We start from the raw sequence: 24,074 nt of genomic DNA on the forward strand, positions 1-24,074 counted from the left end.
CGGGCCGCGGGGGCGTTGACCCCCGAAACTCTCTCCAGGTAAACTCCAGGTATATACACCTGGAAAATCCTAGAGGGACTAGTACCGAACTTGCACACGAAAATCACTCACTACGAAAGCAAAAGACTTGGCAGACGATGCACCATCCCCCCAATGAAAAGCAGGGGTGTCACTAGCACGTTAAGAGACCATACAATAAGTGTCAGGGGCCCGAGACTGTTCAACTGCCTCCCAGCACACATAAGGGGGATTACCAACAGACCCCTGGCAGTCTTCAAGCTGGCACTGGACAAGCACCTAAAGTCAGTTCCGGATCAGCCGGGCTGTGGCTCGTATGTTGGTTTGCGTGCAGCCAGCAGCAACAGCCTGGTTGATCAGGCTCTGATCCACCAGGAGGCCTGGTCTCAGACCGGGCCGCGGGGGCGTTGACCCCCGGAACTCTCTCCAGGTAAACTCCAGGTAAACACAAATAGGTGAGTACACACTGTACACTGTACACCGTGTACGTCAGGCCCATACTGGAGTATGCAGCACCTGTTTGGAACCCACACTTGATCAAGCACGTCAAGAAATTAGAGAAAGTGCAAAGGTTTGCGACAAGGTTAGTTCCAGAGCTAAGGGGAATGTCCTATGAAGAAAGGTTAAGGGAAATCGGACTGACGACACTGGGGAACAGGAGGGTTAGGGGAGACATGATAACTACATATAAAATACTGCGTGGAATAGACAAGGTGGACAGAAACAGGATGTTCCAAAGAGGGGACACAGAGACAAGGGGTCACAATTGGAAATTGAAGACCCAGATGAGTCAAAGGGATGTTAGGAAGTATTTCTTCAGTTACAGAGTAGTCAGGAAGTGGAATAGCCTAGCAAATGAGGTAGTGGAGGCAGGAACCATACATAGCTTTAAGATGAGGAACCATACATAGCTTTAAGATGAGGAACCATACATAGCTTTAGGATGAGGTACCCTGCAACCACAATTAGGTGAGTACGCACACACACACACACACACACACACACACACACACACACACACACACACACACACACACACACACACACACACACACACACACACATATATATATATATATATATATATAAAGTTGCAAGGGTTCGTGGATGAATTTAGGAGTGATATAAAAGTAGGATATTGAAAATGAACATAGGAAAAGGAAGACAATGAGAGTAATAATATCCAGGTCATTAATGAGAACTTTGATATCAGATTAGAGGGAAGCAGTATGTTCAGTGGACTTGTCGGCCAGTGGTTCTATGAGAGATGACGTCAACCATAGAATTAACGAGGGAAAAAAGATGAGTGGTGCACTGAGACATCTGTGGAAACAGAGAACTTTCACCATGGAGGCAGGTAGAGGAATGTATAAGAGGTATAGTGGTACCAACACTGTTGCATGGGTTTGAAGCATGGGTTGTGAATGTTGCAGTGAGGACGACGAGGAGGTTGGAGGTAGTGATGTCATGTTTGAGGGCATTGTATGATGTGAATATTACCTGGAAGGGCTTCTTACAAAAAAAAAAAATAATCGGAGCTTTAGAGATTAAAAAGTGTAATGTTACAATAATATAATTCAGATGGTTATGTAGTGGGTTCTTGAAGTGGTTAGCAGCATTGAGAGAGTGTAGAGCGGGACAGTATGAAGAAGAGTAAGGAAGGGAAAGGTTGGAAGAGAAAAATACAGGTTTTGGGTGTTAGGGGCTTGAACATTCAACAGGCTTAGGTGAGTGCATTAGTACGGAGCGAGTGGAGAAAACTGTATTTATGATTGTGCTGTTGGAGTGTAAGCATTATGATATTTATAACGCTATTTAGAGTAAACCAGTTAGCTGGACTTGATTCCTGGAGACATGTATCTAAAGATCTTTGCCTGTCTGACGTTTCACATATATGATTTTTTATGAAGTACGATAAAGCCTTGTATAGGTGAAATATCGTACAAAAAGATCTCCTTTTGCTGTATATGTCTTTTTACCACTTGACGGCTACGCCATAGTTCAGTTCGAGTCCTGGAGGAGGAGAATACAGTGCCTGCATTCTAAAACAAGGGCGGGATGTTGCAGCTTCGAGGGTCATCTGAACTGCAGGGTCATCTGAACTGTGAAACTGCCCTCTCTGTTGCTGCTGCTGCTGCTGCTGCTGCTGCTGCTGCCGTCGCTGTTGCTGCCGTCGCTGTTGCTACTGCTGCTCCCGTCGCTGTAGCTGCTACTGCTGCTGCCGTCGCTGTTGCTGCTGCTGCTGCTGCCGTCGCTGTTGCTACTGCTGCTGCTGCCATCGCTGTTGCTACTGCTGCTGCCGTCGCTGTTGCTACTGCTGCTGCTGCCATCGCTGTTGCTACTGCTGCTGCTGTCGCTGTTGCTACTGCTGCTGCCGTCGCTGTTGCTGCTACTGCTGCTGCCGTCGCTGTTGCTGCTACTGCTGCTGCCGTCGCTGTTGCTACTGTTGCTGCCGTCGCTGTTGCTACTGCTGCTGCTGTCGCTGTTGCTACTGCTGCTGCCGTCGCTGTTGCTGCTACTGCTGCTGCCGTCGCTGTTGCTGCTGCTGCTGCCGTCGCTGTTGCTACTGCTGCTGCTGCCATCGCTGTTGCTACTGCTGCCGTCGCTGTTGCTACTGCTGCTGCCGTTGCTGTTGCTACTGCTGCTCCCGTCGCTGTTGCTACTGCTGCTGCCGTCGCTGTTGCTACTGCTGCTGCCGTCGCTGTTGCTACTGCTGCTGCCGTTGCTGTTGCTACTGCTGCTGCCGTCGCTGTTGCTACTGCTGCTGCCGTCGCTGCTGCTACTGCTGCTGTTGCTGCTACTGCTGCTGCTGTCGCTGTTGCTACTGCTGCTGCCGTCGCTGTTGCTACTGCTGCTGCTGCCGTCGCTGTTGCTACTGCTGCTGCCGTCGCTGTTGCTGCTGCTGCTGCAGTCGCTGTTGCTACTGCTGCTGCCGTCGCTGTTGCTACTGCTGCTGCTGTCGCTGTTGCTACTGCTGCTGCCGTCGCTGTTGCTACTGCTGCTGCCGTCGCTGTTGCTACTGCTGCTGCCGTCGCTGTTGCTACTGCTGCTGCCGTCGCTGTTGCTACTGCTGCTGCCGTCGCTGTTGCTGCTGCTGCTGCCGTCGCTGTTGCTACTGCTGCTGCCGTCGCTGTTGCTACTGCTGCTGCCGTCGCTGTTGCTGCTGCTGCTGCTGCCGTCGCTGTTGCTGCTACTGCTGCTGCCGTCGCTGTTGCTACTGATGCTGCCGTCGCTGTTGCTGCTGCCGTCGTTGCTGCTGCTGCCGTCGCTGCTGTTGCCGTCGCTGTTACTGTAGTCGCTGTTGCTGCCTTCGCTGCTGTACCAGAAGCCGAACTGTTCACGGCGCCAAACATTTCTTCCAAGCTATAAGAGTCTGTTGTTGTTGACTCAGAAGGGGGGTTCATGTATGGGCCTCTGGCTCTGCCGGAATAATTAGGAACTTATTATTCTCCTTTCTATAATATTAAGAGAAAAGTAAATAATTAAAATGATTGTTATAGGAATGCAGTTAGAAGCCTGAGTAGATTTATAACCAACTATGATAACATGAACATAGATAAGTATGTTTATGGAGCAACTTGCAATGTGAACAGACTGACTGATGTTGTAGTGGCCAGGCTTAGGCTTGGTTACAAGTACTTCTGGCAGTTTGGGAGACACACAGATGATGACCAAACTAAATGCAAATTATGTGATCAGGCATATGGTCACTGTCTTGAACATTATATGCTTAATTGTCCACTTATTGAGGAATACAGAGATAGACAGTATAATAACCTACCTGGAGTTTACTTGGAGAGAGTTCCGGGGGTCAACGCCCCCGCGGCCCGGTCTGTGACCAGGCCTCCTGGTGGATCAGAGCCTGATCAACCAGGCTATGTGACATGTCAAGATATCTTATTAATGAAAATAAGATACCAGATATACTAAGCAAATTTTCTAAATTTGCATGCAACAGATAAGTGAACTCTAGATATGTAGATAAATAAAAACCCATATGTATACCTGTTAACCCTTTTGGGGCCTAGTTCCTAGGCCTTTTTGTGTATCCATAAGCTCTTGCACTACCGTCCACAGGATGGATATGAGGTGCGCAATAAACTAGCCACTTCAGTGGCAAAATCTAATCTGATCTTTCCAGAGAAAATGCTGTTTCCTTTATAATTCAGCATTCATCCTATATTTGGACAATATATATTTTAGTGGGCTCACTGTAGTATCTATACTATAGTAGGTGGTCATAGTACCTATAGTAGGTGGTTATAGTACCCACAGTAGGTGGTCATAGTACCTATAGTAAGTGGTTATAGTACCCACAGTAGGTGGTCATAGTACCTATAGTAAGTGGTTATAGTACCCACGGTAAGTGGTCATAGTACCTATAGTAAGTGGTCATAGTACCTATAGTAGGTGGTTATAGTACCCACAGTAGGTGGTTATAGTACCTATAGTAGGTGGTCATAGTACCTACAGTAGGTGGTCACAGTACCTATACTTGGTGGTCATAATACCTACAGTAGGTGGTCATAGTACCTACAGCAGGTGATCATAGTACCTACAGTAGGTGATCATAGTACCTACAGTAGGTGATCATAGTACCTACAGTAGGTGATCAGGCTTCAAGCCCCTTTTATTGTACAGCAGCAAAGGAGTATGACGGATTGCCCGCACTTGTCAAAGCCAGTCTAGCATCAACCAGTTCAGGAAGAGACTTACAAGGTACCAGTTCAGAGACTTACAAGGTACCAGTTCAGAGACTTACAAGGTACCAGTTCAGAGACTTACAAGGTACCAGTTCATAGACTTACAAGGTACCAGTTCAGAGACTTACAAGGTACCAGTTCAGAGACTTACAAGGTACCAGTTCAGAGACTTACAAGGTACCAGTTCATAGACTTACAAGGTACCAGTTCAGAGACTTACAAGGTACCAGTTCAGAGACTTACAAGGTACCAGTTCAGAGACTTACAAGGTACCAGTTCAGAGACTTACAAGGTACCAGTTCAGAGACTTACAAGGTACCAGTTCAGAGATTTACAAGATACCAGTTCATAGACTTACAAGATACCAGTTCAGAGACTTACAAGATACCAGTTCAGAGACCTACAAGGTACCAGTTCAGAGACTTACAAGGTACCAGTTCAGAGACTTACAAGGTACCAGTTCAGAGGCTTACAAGGTACCAGTTCAGAGATTTACAAGGTACCAGTTCATAGACTTCCAAGATACCAATTCAGAGACTTACAAGGTACCAGTTCAGAGACTTACAAGGTACCAGTTCATAGACTTACAAGATACCAATTCAGAGACTTACAAGGTACCAGTTCAGAGACTTACAAGGTACCAATTCAGAGACTTACAAGGTACCAGTTCAGAGACTTACAAGGTACCAGTTCAGAGACTTACAAGGTACCAGTTCAGAGACTTACAAGGTACCAATTCAGAGACTTACAAGGTACCAATTCAGAGACTTACAAGGTACCAGTTCAGAGACTTACAAGGTACCAGTTCAGAGACTTACAAGGTACCAGTTCAGAGACTTACAAGGTACCAGTTCAGAGACTTACAAGGTACCAGTTCAGAGACTTACAAGGTACCAGTTCAGAGACTTACAAGGTACCAGTTCAGAGACTTACAAGGTACCAGTTCAGAGACTTACAAGGTACCAGTTCAGAGACTTACAAGGTACCAGTTCAGAGACTTACAAGGTACCAGTTCAGAGACTTACAAGGTACCAGTTCAGAGACTTACAAGGTACCAGTTCAGAGACTTACAAGGTACCAGTTCAGAGACTTACAAGGTACCAGTTCAGAGACTTACAAGGTACCAGATGAATGAAGCTACAGAAGGAAGGAGAGTGATTTCTTATATAGCTAACATTCCTGTACCTATTATTATAAGCTGATCCTCTCTTTAATGTTAATGTAAATAACTCAGTTTACTGTATTCCTTGTTTATCTCCTTTTATTGTAACTGATCTTCACACAGTTGAGTTACTTAGCTGTTTTAACTTTTAAAGTTTAAATAATAAGATATTACAAGGACCTTAATGCAGTAAGTCATTTTCTTCGACTTTTATGAGGTTTTCCTGGTGGGTAATTTACACTTTGTGTGTTGTTTTAGGTGTTTGCCACCGAAGTGGCTAGTTTATTGTGCATCTCATATCCATCCTGTGGAGGGTAGCGCAAAAGCATATGGATACAATAGCCTAGGAACTAGGCCTTTATTGTACTTATGTGTTAGATTTAGATTTTGCCACCGAAGTGGCTAGTTTATTGTGCACCCCATATCCATCCTGTGGACGGTAGCGCGAGAGCATATGGATACACAAAAGGCCTAGGAACTAGGCCCCAAAGGGTTAACAGGAATACATATGGATTTATATCTACATATCTATAGTTCACTTATCTGTTACAAGCAAATTTAGGAAATTTGCTTAGTATATCTGGTATCTTATTTTCATTAATAAGATATCTTGACATGTCACATAGGTTATTATACTGTCTGTCTCTGTATTCCTCAATAAGTGGACAATTAAGCACATATTGTTCAAGAGAGTGACCATATGCCTGATCACATAATTTACATTTAGTTTGATCATCATCTGTGTGTCTCCCAAACTGCCAGAAGTACTTGTAACCAAGCCTAAGCCTGGCCACTACAACATCAGTCAGTCTGTTCACATTGCAAGTTGCTCCATAAACATACTTATCTACGTTCATGTTATCATAGTGGGTTATAGATCTACTCAGGCTTCTAACTGCATTCCTATAACAATCATCTTCATTATTTACTTCTCTCCTAATATTATTCCTAATGCTAGACACAGTTATACCAAAGTTATATTCTACATTCTCCTTGTCGATACTCTTCTTGGCTAACATATCAACTTTATCATGAAGGAGTAATCCAATGTGTGATGGGATCCATAGCAATTGTACATTAATTCCTTTGTCCCTAATTTTTGAGTATCTATACCTGGCTTCCCCAATGAGCATGTTGTTGGAGTCATTATATGAGTCAAGAGCCTTCAATGATGACATAGAATCAGTAATGATGATAGAGTCAAGCTCAGTGTCATAGGTTAGCTTTAGCGCCATTAGGATTGCAAACAATTCAGTTTGCAGTGTAGACGCCCAGTTGTTAATTCTTATGCCTAACTCAACAAATTTATTATGGTTCTTAACTAGGGAGGTGCAACAAGAGCAGATGCAGCCCTGTAAGAAGACTCCTGTTTAGATCCATCAGTATATATAACTTGTGATAACTTATTACTACCAGCTAGGCGAAAAATTTCTTCTTGAGCAGTTGCTCTAACAAGAGATTTAAGGAAGGGATTACTAGCAATGAGCTTCTTGGGAGGGACTTGTAGGTATGTGATATTAAATGAACACATCTTCCATGGAGGGGTGAAATGCTCTTGTTGCCTACAGTGATACAGTTCATGCAGGTTATAAAACTTAATGCAATTGCACGTTTTCACAATCCATTTAGATCTGTGTGTATTTACCTCTAGACACTTGGTAAGATTCACTGTGACAGTGTCTGGTTCGTTTCTCAACATTCTAATACCGAGTACAGTGTTAATTTCAACAATCCTATCACTGATACTAGAAATACCAAGCTCATGTGTTCTGGTGTCTAAATAAACTTATTAAGGCTGTGTAAGTTGTAAGCTTTAGTAGTCCTTAACAACCTTAACAACAACAACAACAAAGTGTGAGTGAGACGCTGTGTCTGTGACTGTGTCTGTCTGTGACTGTGTCTGTCTGTGACTGTGACTGTGTCTGTGATTGTGTGTGTCTGTGACTGTGTCTGTGACTGTGTCTGTCTGTGACTGTGACTGTGTCTGTCTGTGTCTGTGACTGTCTGTGACTGTATCTGTGACTGTGTCTCTGTCTCTGATTGTGTCTCTGACTATATCTCTGACTGTCTTGAGGAAACCTCTTAAGAAACCTACAGTTATATTGAAAAAGAAGTTTGTATCTCTCACACTAACTCTGTCTTCCAAATTATGTCATAATTAATTATTAACAATTACTAAGTCAAAAAGTGGGAGAGCGAAGTTATAAATATTTCTTCACTGTTGCTTTTTGTATATTATACTTGAATGGCTCTTTCAGTTGTCTTGTAATTATTAGTATCCATCAAGGAACCTTCCTTGATGTCTGTCTTGTTCTCGTTGGGACCCTAGTAGGTTTAGCGCTTTGTTTTGATTATAATGTCCTTCTTGGATCATCTTAAGTGCCATCCATACCCTCGGTATGGGTAAGTTTGTTTAAGCACAGCTTCACATACCTGGAGTATACCTGGAAAGGGTTTTGGGGGTCAACGCCCCTGCGGCTCGGTCTGTGACCAGGCTTCATGGTGGATTAGGACCTGATCAACCAGGCTGTTACCGTTGGTTGCATGCAGTCCAATGTACGAACCACAGCCCGGCTGGTCAGGTACTGACTTAGGTGCCTGTCCAGCACCTTTGGTAACTCAGTAAAGTCTGGCATGTTTCCACTGGGGTCCTTTTAATATTTAAACCTTTGTTTTTTAAAGCAGCTCAGTAACTCAGCTGTAGCTCAGCAGTTAGTGTGTTCACTTCACTCACTACAGACAGGAAGTTAGTGTGCTCACTTCACTCACTACAGACAGGAAGTTAGTGTGCTCACTTCACTCACTACAGATAGGAAGTTAGTGTGCTCACTTCACTCACTACAGACAGGAAGTTAGTGTGCTCACTTCACTCACTACAGACAGGAAGTTAGTGTGCTCACTTCACTCACTACAGACAGGAAGTTAGTGTGCTCACTTCACTCACTACAGACTGGAAGTTAGTGTGCTCACTTTACTCACTACAGACAGGAAGTTAGTGTGCTCACTTCACTCACTACTGACAGGAAGTTAATGTGCTCACTTCACTCACTACAGATAGAAAGTTAGTGTGCTCACTTCACTCACTACAGACAGGAAGTTAGTGTGCTCACTTCACTCACTACAGACAGGAAGTTAGTGTGTTCACTTCACTCACTACAGACAGGAAGTTAATGTGCTCACTTCACTCACTACAGACAGGAAGTTAGTGTGCTCACTTCACTCACTACAGACAGGAAGTTAATTTGCTCACTTCACTCACTACAGACAGGAAGTTAGTGTGCTCACTTCACTCACTACAGATAGGAAGTTAGGACATTAGTTAGTTTAATAACATTATCATGTCTTCCCCATACCCATGCTGTAGTAGTCAAAAGATTACAGGCACATAATGGCTCCGAAGACTGGGCACTTAAGTTCTCATACCTGGAGTTTACCTGGAGAGAATTCCGGGGGTCAATGCTCCCGCAGCTCGGTCTGTGACCAGGCCTCATGGTGAATCAGAGCCTGATCAACCAGGCTGTTACTGCTGGCTGCACGCAATTCAACGTACGAGCCACAGCCTGGCTGGTCAGGTACTGACTTTAGGTGTTTGTTCAGTGCCTGCTTGAAGACAGCCAGGGGTCTAATGGTAATCCCCCTTATGTATGCTGGGAAGCAGTTGAACAGTCTCGGGTCCCTGACACTTATTGTATTGTCTCTTAACGTGCTAGTGACACCCCTGCTTTTCATTGGGGGGATGGTGCATCGTCTGCCAAGTCTTTTGCTTTCGTTGTGGTAATAAATTACAAATTAATGATATTGTAACAATAGTAATGAATTATTTATATAGACAAAAATTCAACTAAAAAACACTACAACGTAGCTTGTATGCAGATATGAGTTATGATACCTAATATTTTAGCACGCTATCCTGCTAAAATATTAGGTATCATAACTCACTTAGACAGGTTTGAGTTATTGTGATTTATTTAAAGTGGGTAAAGTCAGGGTATTTTCTCACGAGGTGAGTTGTCTGGGTAAGTTTTCTAACACCTGCCTCTGTTACCTAACAGTAAATAGATACCTGAGAATTAGATGATTGTGTGGGCTACATCATAAGGGTAAGTACATATAATGAACCCCAGTGTAAGAACCCCAATGGAAATAAGTCACTTTGTCTGACTTTTTTGGGTTATCCTAGGTTCTCTACACATATGCTGTTATGTATGATAATTATAATCTATGTAACTGTATATGTGTATACCTGAATAAACTTACAGTGTAATAAACCACATTGATTGACTTATTTGTGTATTTTGGGTTACTTACCTTTTGAGGTTAATATTTTGAATAAAAAAATTTTCTTCTTTAACTCTGAGTAAATAATCTAAATAAGAACCTTTTTCTTGTACCCCTTAGTGTTTGTGCTTTCCTTATAATAATGATTGAACTTTGTATAGAAAGGGGTTTAGTTATAGGTAATACATATTTTAAGAAAAAGAGGATAAATAAGTATACAAGATATGATGTAGGGCGAAATGACAGTAGTTTGTTGGATTATGTATTGGTAGATAAAAGACTGTTTACCTGGAGTTTACCTGGAGAGAGTTCCGGGGGTCAACGCCCCCGCGGCCCGGTCTGAGACCAGGCCTCCTGGTGGATCAGAGCCTGATCAACCAGGCTGTTGCTGCTGGCTGCACGCAAACCAACATACGAGCCACAGCCCGGCTGATCCGGAACTGACTTTAGGTGCTTGTCCAGTGCCAGCTTGAAGACTGCCAGGGGTCTGTTGGTAATCCCCCTTATGTGTGCTGGGAGGCAGTTGAACAGTCTCGGGCCCCTGACACTTATTGTATGGTCTCTTAACGTGCTAGTGACACCCCTGCTTTTCATTGGGGGGATGGTGCATCGTCTGCCAAGTCTTTTGCTTTCGTAATGAGTGATTTTCGTGTGCAAGTTCGGTACTAGTCCCTCTAGGATTTTCCAGGTGTATATAATCATGTATCTCTCCCTCCTGCGTTCCAGGGAATACAGGTTTAGGAACCTCAAGCGCTCCCAATAATTGAGGTGTTTTATCTCCGTTATGCGCGCCGTGAAAGTTCTCTGTACATTTTCTAGGTCGGCAATTTCACCTGCCTTGAGTAGACTTCAGGATGTACATGTTTATAGAGGGGCCACAGATATATCAGATCACTTTCTAGTTGTAGCTACACTGAGAGTAAAAGGTAGATGGGATACAAGGAGAATAGAAGCATCAGGGAAGAGAGAGGTGAAGGTTTATAAACTAAAAGAGGAGGCAGTTAGGGTAAGATATAAACAGCTATTGGAGGATAGATGGGCTAATGAGAGCATAGGCAATGGGGTCGAAGAGGTATGGGGTAGGTTTAAAAATGTAGTGTTAGAGTGTTCAGCAGAAGTTTGTGGTTACAGGAAAGTGGGTGCGGGAGGGAAGAGGAGCGATTGGTGGAATGATGATGTAAAGAGAGTAGTAAGGGAGAAAAAGTTAGCATATGAGAAGTTTTTACAAAGTAGAAGTGATGCAAGGAGGGAAGAGTATATGGAGAAAAAGAGAGAGGTTAAGTATTATAATGGTACTTAGTGGAGTGGAGTGTCTTTCATTAGTTTCTTTTTCTTGAAATACGAGACGTTACTGTGAATTTCATATAACCTGTAGTTACCAGCGGTCGCAATATACACAACGAGAAGCAATTATTACTACAGAAAAAGCGTCCTTCCTCCAAAATTTGCACCAGTCAACTATAGTGATAATATAGCATTTATTGTGGTGGAGACGGAAAAAACAAAAATAGAAAAGCCAGATACAGTGATTGATAAACAAAGAGGTCGACTGTACGTCATTGTAGGAGCTGCCAGATATCACCGGCTCTTCAACACGCAAGTTATACTTTTGTATCAGTCAAATCACATATTACTCGGGTAGATAATTTCCAGTAGATCCTTCATGTGTTAGCTCAAATCACCGACCAGTATGTTTTAAATAAGTGACCCACTGATCAGAGCAGATCGACTGGTCCGAACCCTTGACTGGTCTGAACCCTTGACTGCTCCGAACCCTTGACTGGTCCGAACCCGGGACTGGTTTCAAACAGTTTCGTTGGACAATAAAGCAGACTGTAAACGGATGGGTTTGTAGGCGCCCTTATAAACACAAACATTAAAAATCAGGAACGTGACGGTAAGCTGTCCAATATACAAAAAGAGTTAGAAACAGAAATACAAATAGCTAGAGCTTCATTTAAGGAGGTTATTAATATAATATTCAAGAGGTTGCTAGTAGAATTGCAGTAAATCAACCATTCAAATCATTATGAAGCTGTGTGTAGTCTGTGGTCAGTCAAACAAACGGGCTTCCACATGGATAAATTGTCATTTTTGTGGAAATTGGTGTCACGCTCCTTGTGCAGATATCCCAGAACTAGCTACAAGCAGTATTAAAACAGAGAAGTGTTTTTGGGTATGCCCAAATGAGGAAAATCTGTGGACTAAAATCACGAGGGTATTAAAAGAGGATAACATCAAAGCTGCTTTCATAGAAAACCTGGAAGCTTTCTACAACAGATGGGAACATAAAAAGTCTGGGCTGAATGGTACTGCCCTTGATACTGGCCATGTAGTCACAAACTGTAAGGCTGGAGGTGATGTCCTGGTAGTCAGTAAATGTGGGGCTGATAGTGCTGTCCTGGGAGACAGAAATGGTGAAGCTGGAGGTGCTGTCCTGGGAGACAGAAATGGTGAAGCTGGAGATACTGTCCTGGGAGACAGTAATGGTGAAGCTGGAGATTTTGTCCAGGTAGTCGGGAATTATACGCAGGAAGGAATACATATAAATGACCTCATAGAGGACAGGAGCCATAGTAGGGAAACAAGTGTAGTCAAAGATAAGATAAAACCAATATTGCAAACTAGAAATACCGCAGGAAATAGCAAACAAGAGGACTCCAATAGCAATAGTGAGGATAAATTACCAAAAACAACTGGTGGGAGCTCCATTGTTGGTGCTAGGGAGGATAGGAGTAAGACAGGGAAACATGCACCAACAGGGAATACAGTCACAGAAACCCAAGGCAAACGGAAGCCAAGCCTGTGCTCATACTATGCACTTGGTATCTGCTGGCATGGGAAATCTGGAAAAACAGATGGGACATGCAACTATGACCACCCTAGAAAATGTCATGCCCATATGACAACAGGAAAATGCAAACTCCCTTCCTGTAAGCTTTTTCACCCTGAAATGTGTACCTCTTCAGTACAGGAAAGACTGTGCTATAACTTAAATTGCCAGGCATACCATCTAAAGGGGACAAAAAGATACAAAACATCCAGGCCATGGGAAAACCTGGGTAGCCACAGCCACTCAAGAGGGAGAGGTTTTTTAGTGCCAGGAAGGAAAAAAAACTGGCAGGAAATGGCAGAAATCGTACACCAAATCCAGTCATTCCTGGAGTGGAACCACAGTCGATGGCCTCCACTCCAAACCAACAGATACAGATACTAATGCCGGAAAAAAAATCCCCCCCCAGTACCAACAATACCACCAGTCCGATAACATTCTTCTTTGCAAATATACAGGGTCTAAAGCCAGCAACAAACAACAAAATACCTTTCATCCGTGGACTGCTTGCAGAGGCAAAGGCAATGTTCGCGGCTTTCACTGAGACCCACATAAAGGATCACTTGGACAACGAAATATGGATCCCAGGTTACAACCTATACAGATGTGACAGAGTGAACAGGCAAAAGGGGGGGGTTGGCCTGTACATTGCAGAGTCACTTGTTTGCACAGAACTGCTTAATGCCTCAAATGACGTAGTGGAAGTTTTAGCAGTAAAGGTCGAGAACCAAAACCTAGTCATTGTGGTAGTCTACAAGCCTCCGGATGCAACATCCCAGCAATTCCAGGAACAGCTGTTAAAAATTGACCACTGTCTGGAAAATCTTCCAGCTCCTGCACCCAACATCTTGCTCCTGGGGGATTTCAACTTAAGGCACCTAAAATGGAGGAATATAGCAAATAATATTGTTGCAGTAATAACACCAGGAGGCAGCTCTGATGAAAACTCACACTCACACGAGCTTTTAAATCTCTGCACAAAATTCAATTTAAACCAGCAAATAATAGAGCCTACTAGACTGGAGAATACACTAGACCTCATCTTCACTAACAATGATGATCTGATAAGAAATGTCACCATATCAAAAACAATATACTCAGATCACAACATAATTGAGGTTCAGACATGTATGCGTGGAGCCCCAGACCGACAAAATGAGACTAGTCACGAGGGAGCATTCACCAAATTCAACTTCAATAACAAAAACATAAAGTGGGACCAAGTAAACCAAGTCCTAACCGATATAAGCTGGGAAGATATACTAAGCAACACAGACCCAAACTTATGCCTAGAACAGATTAACTCGGTGGCACTCGATGTATGCACAAGGCTTATTCCTCTAAGAAAAAGGAGGAGTAGATGTAAAATAGAAAGAGACAGGCGCTCCCTTTACAGGCGACGGAAAAGAATAACAGAGCGGCTAAAAGAGGTCAATATATCTGAAATGCGCAGGGAGACACTGGTCAGAGAAATAGCAAGCATCGAACTTAAGCTAAAAGAATCCTTTAGGAGTCAGGAATCGCGGGAAGAACTAAAAGCCATAAATGAAATCGAAAGAAACCCAAAGTATTTCTTCTCCTATGCCAAATCAAAATCGAGAACAACGTCCAGTATTGGGCCCCTACTTAAACAAGATGGATCCTACACAGATGACAACAAGGAAATGAGTGAGCTACTCAAGTCCCAATATGACTCAGTTTTTAGCAAGCCGCTAACCAGACTGAGAGTCGAAGATCAAAATGAATTTTTTATGAGAGAGCCACAAAATTTGATTAACACAAGCCTATCCGATGTTATCCTGATGCCAAATGACTTCGAACAGGCGATAAATGACATGCCCATGCACTCTGCCCCAGGGCCAGACTCATGGAACTCTGTGTTCATCAAGAACTGCAAGAAGCCCCTATCACGAGCCTTTTCCATCCTATGGAGAGGGAGCATGGACACGGGGGTCGTCCCTCAGTTACTAAAAACAACAGACATAGCCCCACTCCACAAAGGGGGCAGTAAAGCAACAGCAAAGAACTACAGACCAATAGCACTAACATCCCATATCATAAAAATCTTTGAAAGGGTCCTAAGAAGCAAGATCACCACCCATCTAGAAACCCATCAGTTACACAACCCAGGGCAACATGGGTTTAGAACAGGTCGCTCCTGTCTGTCTCAACTATTGGATCACTACGACAAGGTCCTAAATGCACTAGAAGACAAAAAGAATGCAGATGTAATATATACAGACTTTGCAAAAGCCTTCGACAAGTGTGACCATGGCGTAATAGCACACAAAATGCGCACTAAAGGAATAACAGGAAAAGTCGGTCGATGGATCTATAATTTCCCCACTAACAGAACACAGAGAGTAGTCGTCAACAGAGTAAAGTCCGAGGCAGCTACGGTGAAAAGCTCTGTTCCACAAGGCACAGTACTAGCTCCCATCTTGTTCCTCATCCTCATATCCGACATAGACAAGGATGTCAGCCACAGCACCGTGTCTTCCTTTGCAGATGACACCCGAATCTGCATGACAGTGTCTTCCATTGCAGACACTGCAAGGCTCCAGGCGGACATCAACCAAATCTTTCAGTGGGCTGCAGAAAACAATATGAAGTTCAACGATGAGAAATTTCAATTACTCAGATATGGTAAACATGAGGAAATTAAATCTTCATCAGAGTACAAAACAAATTCTGGCCACAAAATAGAGCGAAACACCAACGTCAAAGACCTGGGAGTGATTATGTCGGAGGATCTCACCTTCAAGGACCATAACATTGTATCAATCGCATCTGCTAGAAAAATGACAGGATGGATAATGAGAACCTTCAAAACTAGGGAGGCCAAGCCCATGATGACACTCTTCAGGTCACTTGTTCTATCTAGGCTGGAATATTGCTGCACTCTAACAGCACCTTTCAAGGCAGGTGAAATTGCCGACCTAGAAAATGTACAGAGAACTTTCACGGCGCGCATAACGGAGATAAAACACCTCAATTACTGGGAGCGCTTGAGGTTTCTAAACCTGTATTCCCTGGAACGCAGGAGGGAGAGATACATGATTATATACACCTGGAAAATCCTAGAGGGACTAGTACCGAACTTGCACACGAAAATCACTCACTACGAAAGCAAAAGACTTGGCAGACGATGCACCATCCCCCCAATGAAAAGCAGGGGTGTCACTAGCACGTTAAGAGACCATACAATAAGTGTCAGGGGCCCGAGACTGTTCAACTGCCTCCCAGCACACATAAGGGGGATTACCAACAGACCCCTGGCAGTCTTCAAGCTGGCACTGGACAAGCACCTAAAGTCAGTTCCTGATCAGCCGGGCTGTGGCTCGTACGTTGGTTTGCGTGCAGCCAGCAGCAACAGCCTGGTTGATCAGGCGCTGATCCACCAGGAGGCCTGGTCACAGACCGGGCCGCGGGGGCGTTGACCCCCGAAACTCTCTCCAGGTAAACTCCAGGTAAGAGAGTGGTGAAGCAATGTAAAAAGAGAGCTAATGAGAGAGTGGGTGAGATGTTATCAACAAATTTTGTTGAAAATAAGAAAAAGTTTTGGAGTGAGATTAACAAGTTAAGAAAGCCTAGAGAACAAATGGATTTGTCAGTTAAAAATAGGAGAGGAGAGTTATTAAATGGAGAGTTAGAGGTATTGGGAAGATGGAGGGAATATTTTGAGGAATTGTTAAATGTTGATGAAGATAGGGAAGCTGTGATTTCGTGTATAGGGCAAGGAGGAATAACATCTTGTAGGAGTGAGGAAGAGCCAGTTGTGAGTGTGGGGGAAGTTCGTGAGGCAGTAGGTAAAATGAAAGGGGGTAAGGCAGCCGGGATTGATGGGATAAAGATAGAAATGTTAAAAGCAGGTGGGGATATAGTTTTGGAGTGGTTGGTTCAATTATTTAATAAATGTATGGAAGAGGGTAAGGTACCTAGGGATTGGCAGAGAGCATGCATAGTTCCTTTGTATAAAGGCAAAGGGGATAAAAGAGAGTGCAAAAATTATAGGGGGATAAGTCTGCTGAGTATACCTGGTAAAGTGTATGGTAGAGTTATTATTGAAAGAATTAAGAGTAAGACGGAGAATAGGATAGCAGATGAACAAGGAGGCTTTAGGAAAGGTAGGGGGTGTGTGGACCAGGTGTTTACAGTGAAACATATAAGTGAACAGTATTTAGATAAGGCTAAAGAGGTCTTTGTGGCATTTATGGATTTGGAAAAGGCGTATGACAGGGTGGATAGGGGGGCAATGTGGCAGATGTTGCAAGTGTATGGTGTAGGAGGTAGGTTACTGAAAGCAGTGAAGAGTTTTTACGAGGATAGTGAGGCTCAAGTTAGAGTATGTAGGAAAGAGGGAAATTATTTCCCAGTAAAAGTAGGCCTTAGACAAGGATGTGTGATGTCACCGTGGTTGTTTAATATATTTATAGATGGGGTTGTAAGAGAAGTAAATGCGAGGGTCTTGACAAGAGGCGTGGAGTTAAAAGATAAAGAATCACACACAAAGTGGGAGTTGTCACAGCTGCTCTTTGCTGATGACACTGTGCTCTTGGGAGATTCTGAAGAGAAGTTGCAGAGATTGGTGGATGAATTTGGTAGGGTGTGCAAAAGAAGAAAATTAAAGGTGAATACAGGAAAGAGTAAGGTTATGAGGATAACAAAAAGATTAGGTGATGAAAGATTGAATATCAGATTGGAGGGAGAGAGTATGGAGGAGGTGAATGTATTCAGATATTTGGGAGTGGACGTGTCAGCGGATGGGTCTATGAAAGATGAGGTGAATCATAGAATTGATGAGGGAAAAAGAGTGAGTGGTGCACTTAGGAGTCTGTGGAGACAAAGAACTTTGTCCTTAGAGGCAAAGAGGGGAATGTATGAGAGTATAGTTTTACCAATGCTCTTATATGGGTGTGAAGCATGGGTGATGAATGTTGCAGCAAGGAGAAGGCTGGAGGCAGTGGAGATGTCATGTCTGAGGGCAATGTGTGGTGTGAATATAATGCAGAGAATTCGTAGTTTGGAAGTTAGGAGGAGGTGCGGGATTACCAAAACTGTTGTCCAGAGGGCTGAGGAAGGGTTGTTGAGGTGGTTCGGACATGTAGAGAGAATGGAGCGAAACAGAATGACTTCAAGAGTGTATCAGTCTGTAGTGGAAGGAAGGCGGGGTAGGGGTCGGCCTAGGAAGGGTTGGAGGGAGGGGGTAAAGGAGGTTTTGTGTGCGAGGGGCTTGGACTTCCAGCAGGCATGCGTGAGCGTGTTTGATAGGAGTGAATGGAGACAAATGGTTTTTAATACTTGACGTGCTGTTGGAGTGTGAGCAAAGTAACATTTATGAAGGGATTCAGGGAAACCGGCAGGCCGGACTTGAGTCCTGGAGATGGGAAGTACAGTGCCTGCACTCTGAAGGAGGGGTGTTAATGTTGCAGTTTAAAAACTGTAGTGTAAAGCACCCTTCTGGCAAGACAGTGATGGAGTGAATGATGGTGAAAGTTTTTCTTTTTCGGGCCACCCTGCCTTGGTGGGAATCGGCCGGTATGATAATAATAAAAAAATAAAATTCAGGGAAACCGGCAGGCCGGACTTGAGTCCTGGAGATGGGAAGTACAGTGCCTGCACTCTGAAGGAGGGGTGTTAATGTTGCAGTTTAAAAACTGTAGTGTAAAGCACCCTTCTGGCAAGACAGTGATGGAGTGAATGATGGTGAAAGTTTTTCTTTTTCGGGCCACCCTGCCTTGGTGGGAATCGGCCAGTGTGATAATAATAAAAAAATAACATTATTTAATTAATTTTTAAAACATATGACAGTCCAGTAATGGTATGAGTCTTGCAATCCTCGAGTCATGTAAACCTTGATGCTAAAGGGCTCTTGATGCAGAGAATTGGAGCTACTGCTCTACTTCCTTAGATCTAGCCTTATTGCTTCCCATTCCCCAGGTGCTGTATGACCCCTATGGGTTTAGTGCGTCCCCATAGTTATAATAATAATTATAATTGAATCATGTAAAGTGTAGCTAAGAATGTTTTACAGCTGAGCTGAGGCCGATTGTAAATTCATAAAAATACTATAGTCATTTTCACGATTTATGATATGAAAAATGCAGTTGTAAAACCAGATTTCTAATGATTAGTGAGAGGATAATCACTTTACATAATATAGCAGTTGAATATTTATGATTGTACATATTCTTATGTCATCACTTACACATCTTACCTATTTTTCAGGTGGTAATGGGGAACTTACTTAAAGGCTTTATGGGCTCCCATGTGATGGGATCTGGAGGGAGCAAACGGAAAGTGGAGGAGGTGGAGAGTGATGATGATGATGGAATGGACTTGAACTCTCTGCTACACACACCAAAAAAGTATGCAGTCAGTCTGATGCTGTTTCATTTAACACTGTTCAAGGGAGGAAGGGTGTACCTTGATGCCAGTAAATGGCTGTTGATCCAAGGAATTGGAGACACTCCCCCTGTTCCTTAGCTCAAACTTGATTACTTCTTATTTCCCAGGTGCTTTTATGATCATTAAGACTCAGCAATACTCCATGAATATTATAACAACAATAATAATTATACCCAGTAATAATGATAACATTCCTAAAACATCATACATATATTGTTTTGATGACTACTAATTCAGTCATTCCTCAGCTACTGAATTTGCATCAATTATATTTTTTTTTATTAACACATTGGCTATGACTCAAGAAATCGTAATGACACGATTGCAGTGGTCTAGTGGCTAACGTGACGGGCTGGAGTTTTGAGACTCTATGACCGCGGGTTCAATCCCGGCCGGGGGTATGGTTTACATTAGCTATTTCTCACCAAGGCAAAGTGACAAAAAAGAAGAAACACTTTCACCATCATATACTCCATCACTATTTTGCCAGAGGCATACCTACACTATAGTCATAAAACTGGAACATATCAGCACCCCTTCTTCAGAGTGCAGGCACTGTATTTCCCACCTCCAGGACTCAAGTCCGGCTTGCCTGTTTCCTTGAATCCTTCATAAATGTTACTTTGCTCACACTCCAATAGCACATCATCATAAAAATCATTTGTCTCCACTCGCTCCTATCTAACACGCCCCTCACACACTTGCTGGAAGTCGAAGCCCCTCGCACACAAAACCTCCATTACTCCCTCCAACCTTTCCTAGGCTGACCCCTACCCTACCCTGGCACATGGCCAGGCTCTGAGAGTAGTGAAACTCTCGACACTCTTCAAAGGTATATATCAAAGGTACCTTCTTTCCACTACACATTTATACACTCTCCAAGTCATTCTATTTTGTTCCCTCCTTTCTAAATGTCCAAACCACCTCAACAACTCCTCCTCAGCCCTCTGCATAGTACTTTTAGTAACCCCACACCTCCTAATTTCCAAGCTACAGATTCTCTGCATTATTATCACACTGCATTTTGCCCTCAGATACAACATCTCCAGCCTTCTCCTTGTTGCAACATTCACCACCCATGCTTCACACCCATATAAGAGTACTGGTGTAACTCATAACTAATTAATCATTATACAGTACAGCCTCTCCTCACTTAGTGACGGACGTACTCATTTACCGACGACTCGGACTTATGACGGGCTCTCTGACCAGTATGCATACCTAAATAATGTATATTAGAACTGATTTCCTCTATTCTGTTTATTGCAGTATACAGTACACTACTGTATAAACACTTAAAAATTTACCAGAAATGTTATAAATGGTGCAAAGGTGACATCAAAACAATATCAAAGATGGTTGACACAAACCCACTACCATTATAGTATGCTCCTCACTTAGTGACGAATTCATTTACCGATGAGGTCTCAGGAAGATAACTCTGTCGTTAAGTGAGGAGAGGCCATATTCCATTTTGCTGCTAAGGATTTTTGTGTCGAATATATATGTTGTACCCCAGTTGTTTACTTTATCTTTTTTATTACTCTTCCATTGTACATGTAACTTTTTATTTTAGACGAAAGTTAAATTCCACCTCGAAGTATATATACAAGACATTGTTTGAAGATGGACGATCATCAGACGTGAGTGTTGTGGCTCTTGGACACGAGTGGAATCTACACAAGGTATATCTCTGCCAGGTTAGTGATACATACATACATTGCCTTCCTAAAATAATGCACAGTATTTTCTTTATTGATGATTTTTTATTTGGAGAAGTTTTACTCACGAGGAACTTTATTAATCTAATGACTAATATATCTCCCGCTCAATGACATACGTACATCAAAATAAAATTTTGCTAACATTACACTTGTCTTATTTATACATTTGTCCGTATAATGTATGTTGTGTAATACAGCTGTATGCTTATTGCCTTCATGCATTTTGTGTATTATTTTGCACCCATTGTTGGTGCTCGTGATTAAGCACTTTTACATATTAGAACTTCTTGGTAGTACCATTTATTAAATTAAGTTTCAGTAAATGACTCATAGTATGCTTTAAGATTGTGTACATTTTTTTCCTACTTTAGATGCCTATGAGGGTATTTTGATTTAAGAAACTGGATTTAACCTTACCTTGAATCAAACCTGAATTCCTCCCATTCTCCAGGTGCTATGTGACCCCTATGATTTTAATGCTAAATAAATAAAATTTACATTCAAATGACCAAAGTACCTTGTACCCCCCTATTGTACCAAAAATCCTTTCATACTGGATGGAGTTCCACTACCTCTGTTGTACCCCCTACAAGGATGTTGGTAAGACATATACCAGCTGTGCCAGTACATGAGTCCTAAAAGGTACACAGGGGCAGTAGTGGAGCTATAGGTGTCACATTGGGAGCAGTGTTGTATACCAACTGGAGGCCTATTACCTCCCTTATCCTGTCTCTTTATATTTATTTTTTATTTGTATTAAAAATTTTCTTTATTTTTCTGTTTTACAACTTCCCAGGCAAATAGTTAGAAAAGACTATCACTGCTAATAGTGTTCTTTAAATCTCCACAGAGCCCATATTTTGGTAGCATGTTCTCTGGTAACTGGACAGAGACAAACCAATCTCAGATAACAATTGAGATTCTTGATGATAACATCAACATTGATGGTAAGTGGAAGTGGCACATGGGATAAGAGTGTCACATTGATATCATCTTGCACAGTTGCTTTGTTTTTTAGTAGAGGCCTTATAAGTACACAGTAGTCCCCTTGTATCTGCAGTGATACGTCCCAAGACCTGCCATGGCTAGTAGGTAGGTAGGTCTTGGAACGTATCATCACGTATAGTAGCGAATCCTATATACAAGTCGTTTTTTTTTGTTTACATACCTGTGGTACCAACACTTATATGGGTGTGAAGCTTGGGTTGTAAATGCTGCAGAGAGGAGGCTGCTGGAGGCAGTGGAAATGTCCTGTCTAAGGGCAATGTGTGGTGTAAATATTATGCAGAGCATTCGGTGTGTGGAAATTAAGAGGGGGTGTGGAGTTAATAAAAGTATTAGTCAGAGGGCTGAAGAGGGGTTGTTGAGGTGGTTTGGTCATTTAGAGAGAATGGATCAAAGTAGACATAGGTAGTAGGTTGGTGGACAGCAACTGCCCAGGGAGGTACTACCGTCCTGCCAAGTGAGTGTAAAACGAAAGCCTGTAATTGTTTTACATGATGGTAGGATTGCTGGTGTCCTTTTTTCTGTCTCATGAACATGCAAGATTTCAGGTATGTCTTGCTACTTCTACTTACACTTAGGTCACACTACACATACATGTACAAGCACATATATACACACCCCTCTGGGTTTTCTTCTATTTTCTTTCTAGTTCTTATTCTTGTTTATTTCCTCTTATCTCCATGGGGAAGTGGAACAGAATTCTTCCTCCGTAAGCCATGTGTGTTGTAAGAGGCGACTAAAATGCCGGGAGCAAGGGGCTAGTAACCTCTTCTGTCTATATTACTAAATGTAAAAGGAGAAATTTTTGTTTTTCCTTTTGGGCCACCCCGCCTCGGTGGGATATGGCTGGTGTGTTGAAAGAAAGAAGACTGTACTGAGGAAGTGGGTGTGAATGACTGAAGTAAAGATCTATGGGAGTGAGATAGATCTCAATACATATGGAGGCCCCAGCTTAAGAATGTGTTGTATTTGCTCTACTTAAACTAGACTGAGCTTTTTTTTAATCCTGAGCCTTACTGTCTAGAAAATTATAGTATAAAGCATAATTGTACATGATTGTAACTATAGATCATCATTCATACAAAAGCCTAAATCTATTCAACATACATTGACCAAAAATCCACAATTTGTAAATAAAACTTTATACAAAGTCTCAGTACATCCTGGACCATTATTATATCACAACCTGATAATGAGCCAGGATGCACCATAATATCTTCTACAATGTCATTTCCAAATAATGGGTGAGTTTTGAATTGTTCCAGCCATGGCATTGTAATTTATTCTTCAAGAATACTACATTATGTATTAATAGTACTCAAAATAATTACACAACATATTTCTTGTATTCCTCCATTACTACTTTATCACTTCATCAGTCTGTTCAGGAAATGTATAGTTCATATTTTCACTATGATTATTTGTGTGACAGCACTTCACCTGGCACTGGGTCAGTTCTACAAGGACGACATCGAGGTAGAAGCTGCTCAAGTTATCCCTCTCCTGGCTACCTCCCTACTTTTGCAGATGGATCCACTCATTGACCAATGCACCTGCATCATGCTTGAGACTATCAACTTACAGGTGCACTAACAACCTTTTAACAATTTACAGTAGTTGTAAGAGACTTATCATCAACCTGTTAGTGTCTGACAAGGCCAGTACTACATAATTTTTTGATCCACAAGGACACTGTATACAATGTTCCAGGTACATTGAGGCTTTTACATAATTATACATGTATTAATAAATCCAGGAAGGATAAATTAAAGCACACCATAGATGAAGGAAAAAAATTGTACGATTGTTAAGGAGTCTCTGAAAGGAAAGACTTTTTCAATGTATACAAAAATGGAAATGAATCAGTAACAGTGCCAACACTTTTTTTTTCACAGGCAGTAGCAGCACAGGGGTATTTGGCGCCCATATGTATATACAGTGGT

General features: G+C 42.5%; 1 protein-coding gene across 3 annotated transcripts in view; it reads left to right on the plus strand.

Annotated features, from left to right (window-relative positions):
- The first annotated feature begins 7,274 nt into the window (after positions 1–7,274).
- gcl (germ cell-less) overlaps positions 7,275–24,074 on the plus strand; it is a 36,847-nt gene continuing 20,047 nt past the window's right edge. The window contains exons 1-5 of one of the 3 annotated variants that reach the window (XM_070099264.1): positions 7,275–7,390; positions 19,223–19,362; positions 20,979–21,102; positions 21,977–22,073; positions 23,564–23,715. In XM_070099264.1, coding sequence (XP_069955365.1) covers positions 19,229–19,362; positions 20,979–21,102; positions 21,977–22,073; positions 23,564–23,715 — 507 coding nt within the window. In that variant the 5' untranslated portion in view covers positions 7,275–7,390; positions 19,223–19,228. The other 2 variants (XM_070099263.1, XM_053799231.2) reach the window with 2 other exon arrangements.

This window comes from Cherax quadricarinatus, chromosome 66 (assembly GCF_038502225.1).
Source record: "Cherax quadricarinatus isolate ZL_2023a chromosome 66, ASM3850222v1, whole genome shotgun sequence".
In the NCBI taxonomy this organism is placed as follows: Eukaryota; Metazoa; Arthropoda; class Malacostraca; order Decapoda; family Parastacidae; genus Cherax; species Cherax quadricarinatus.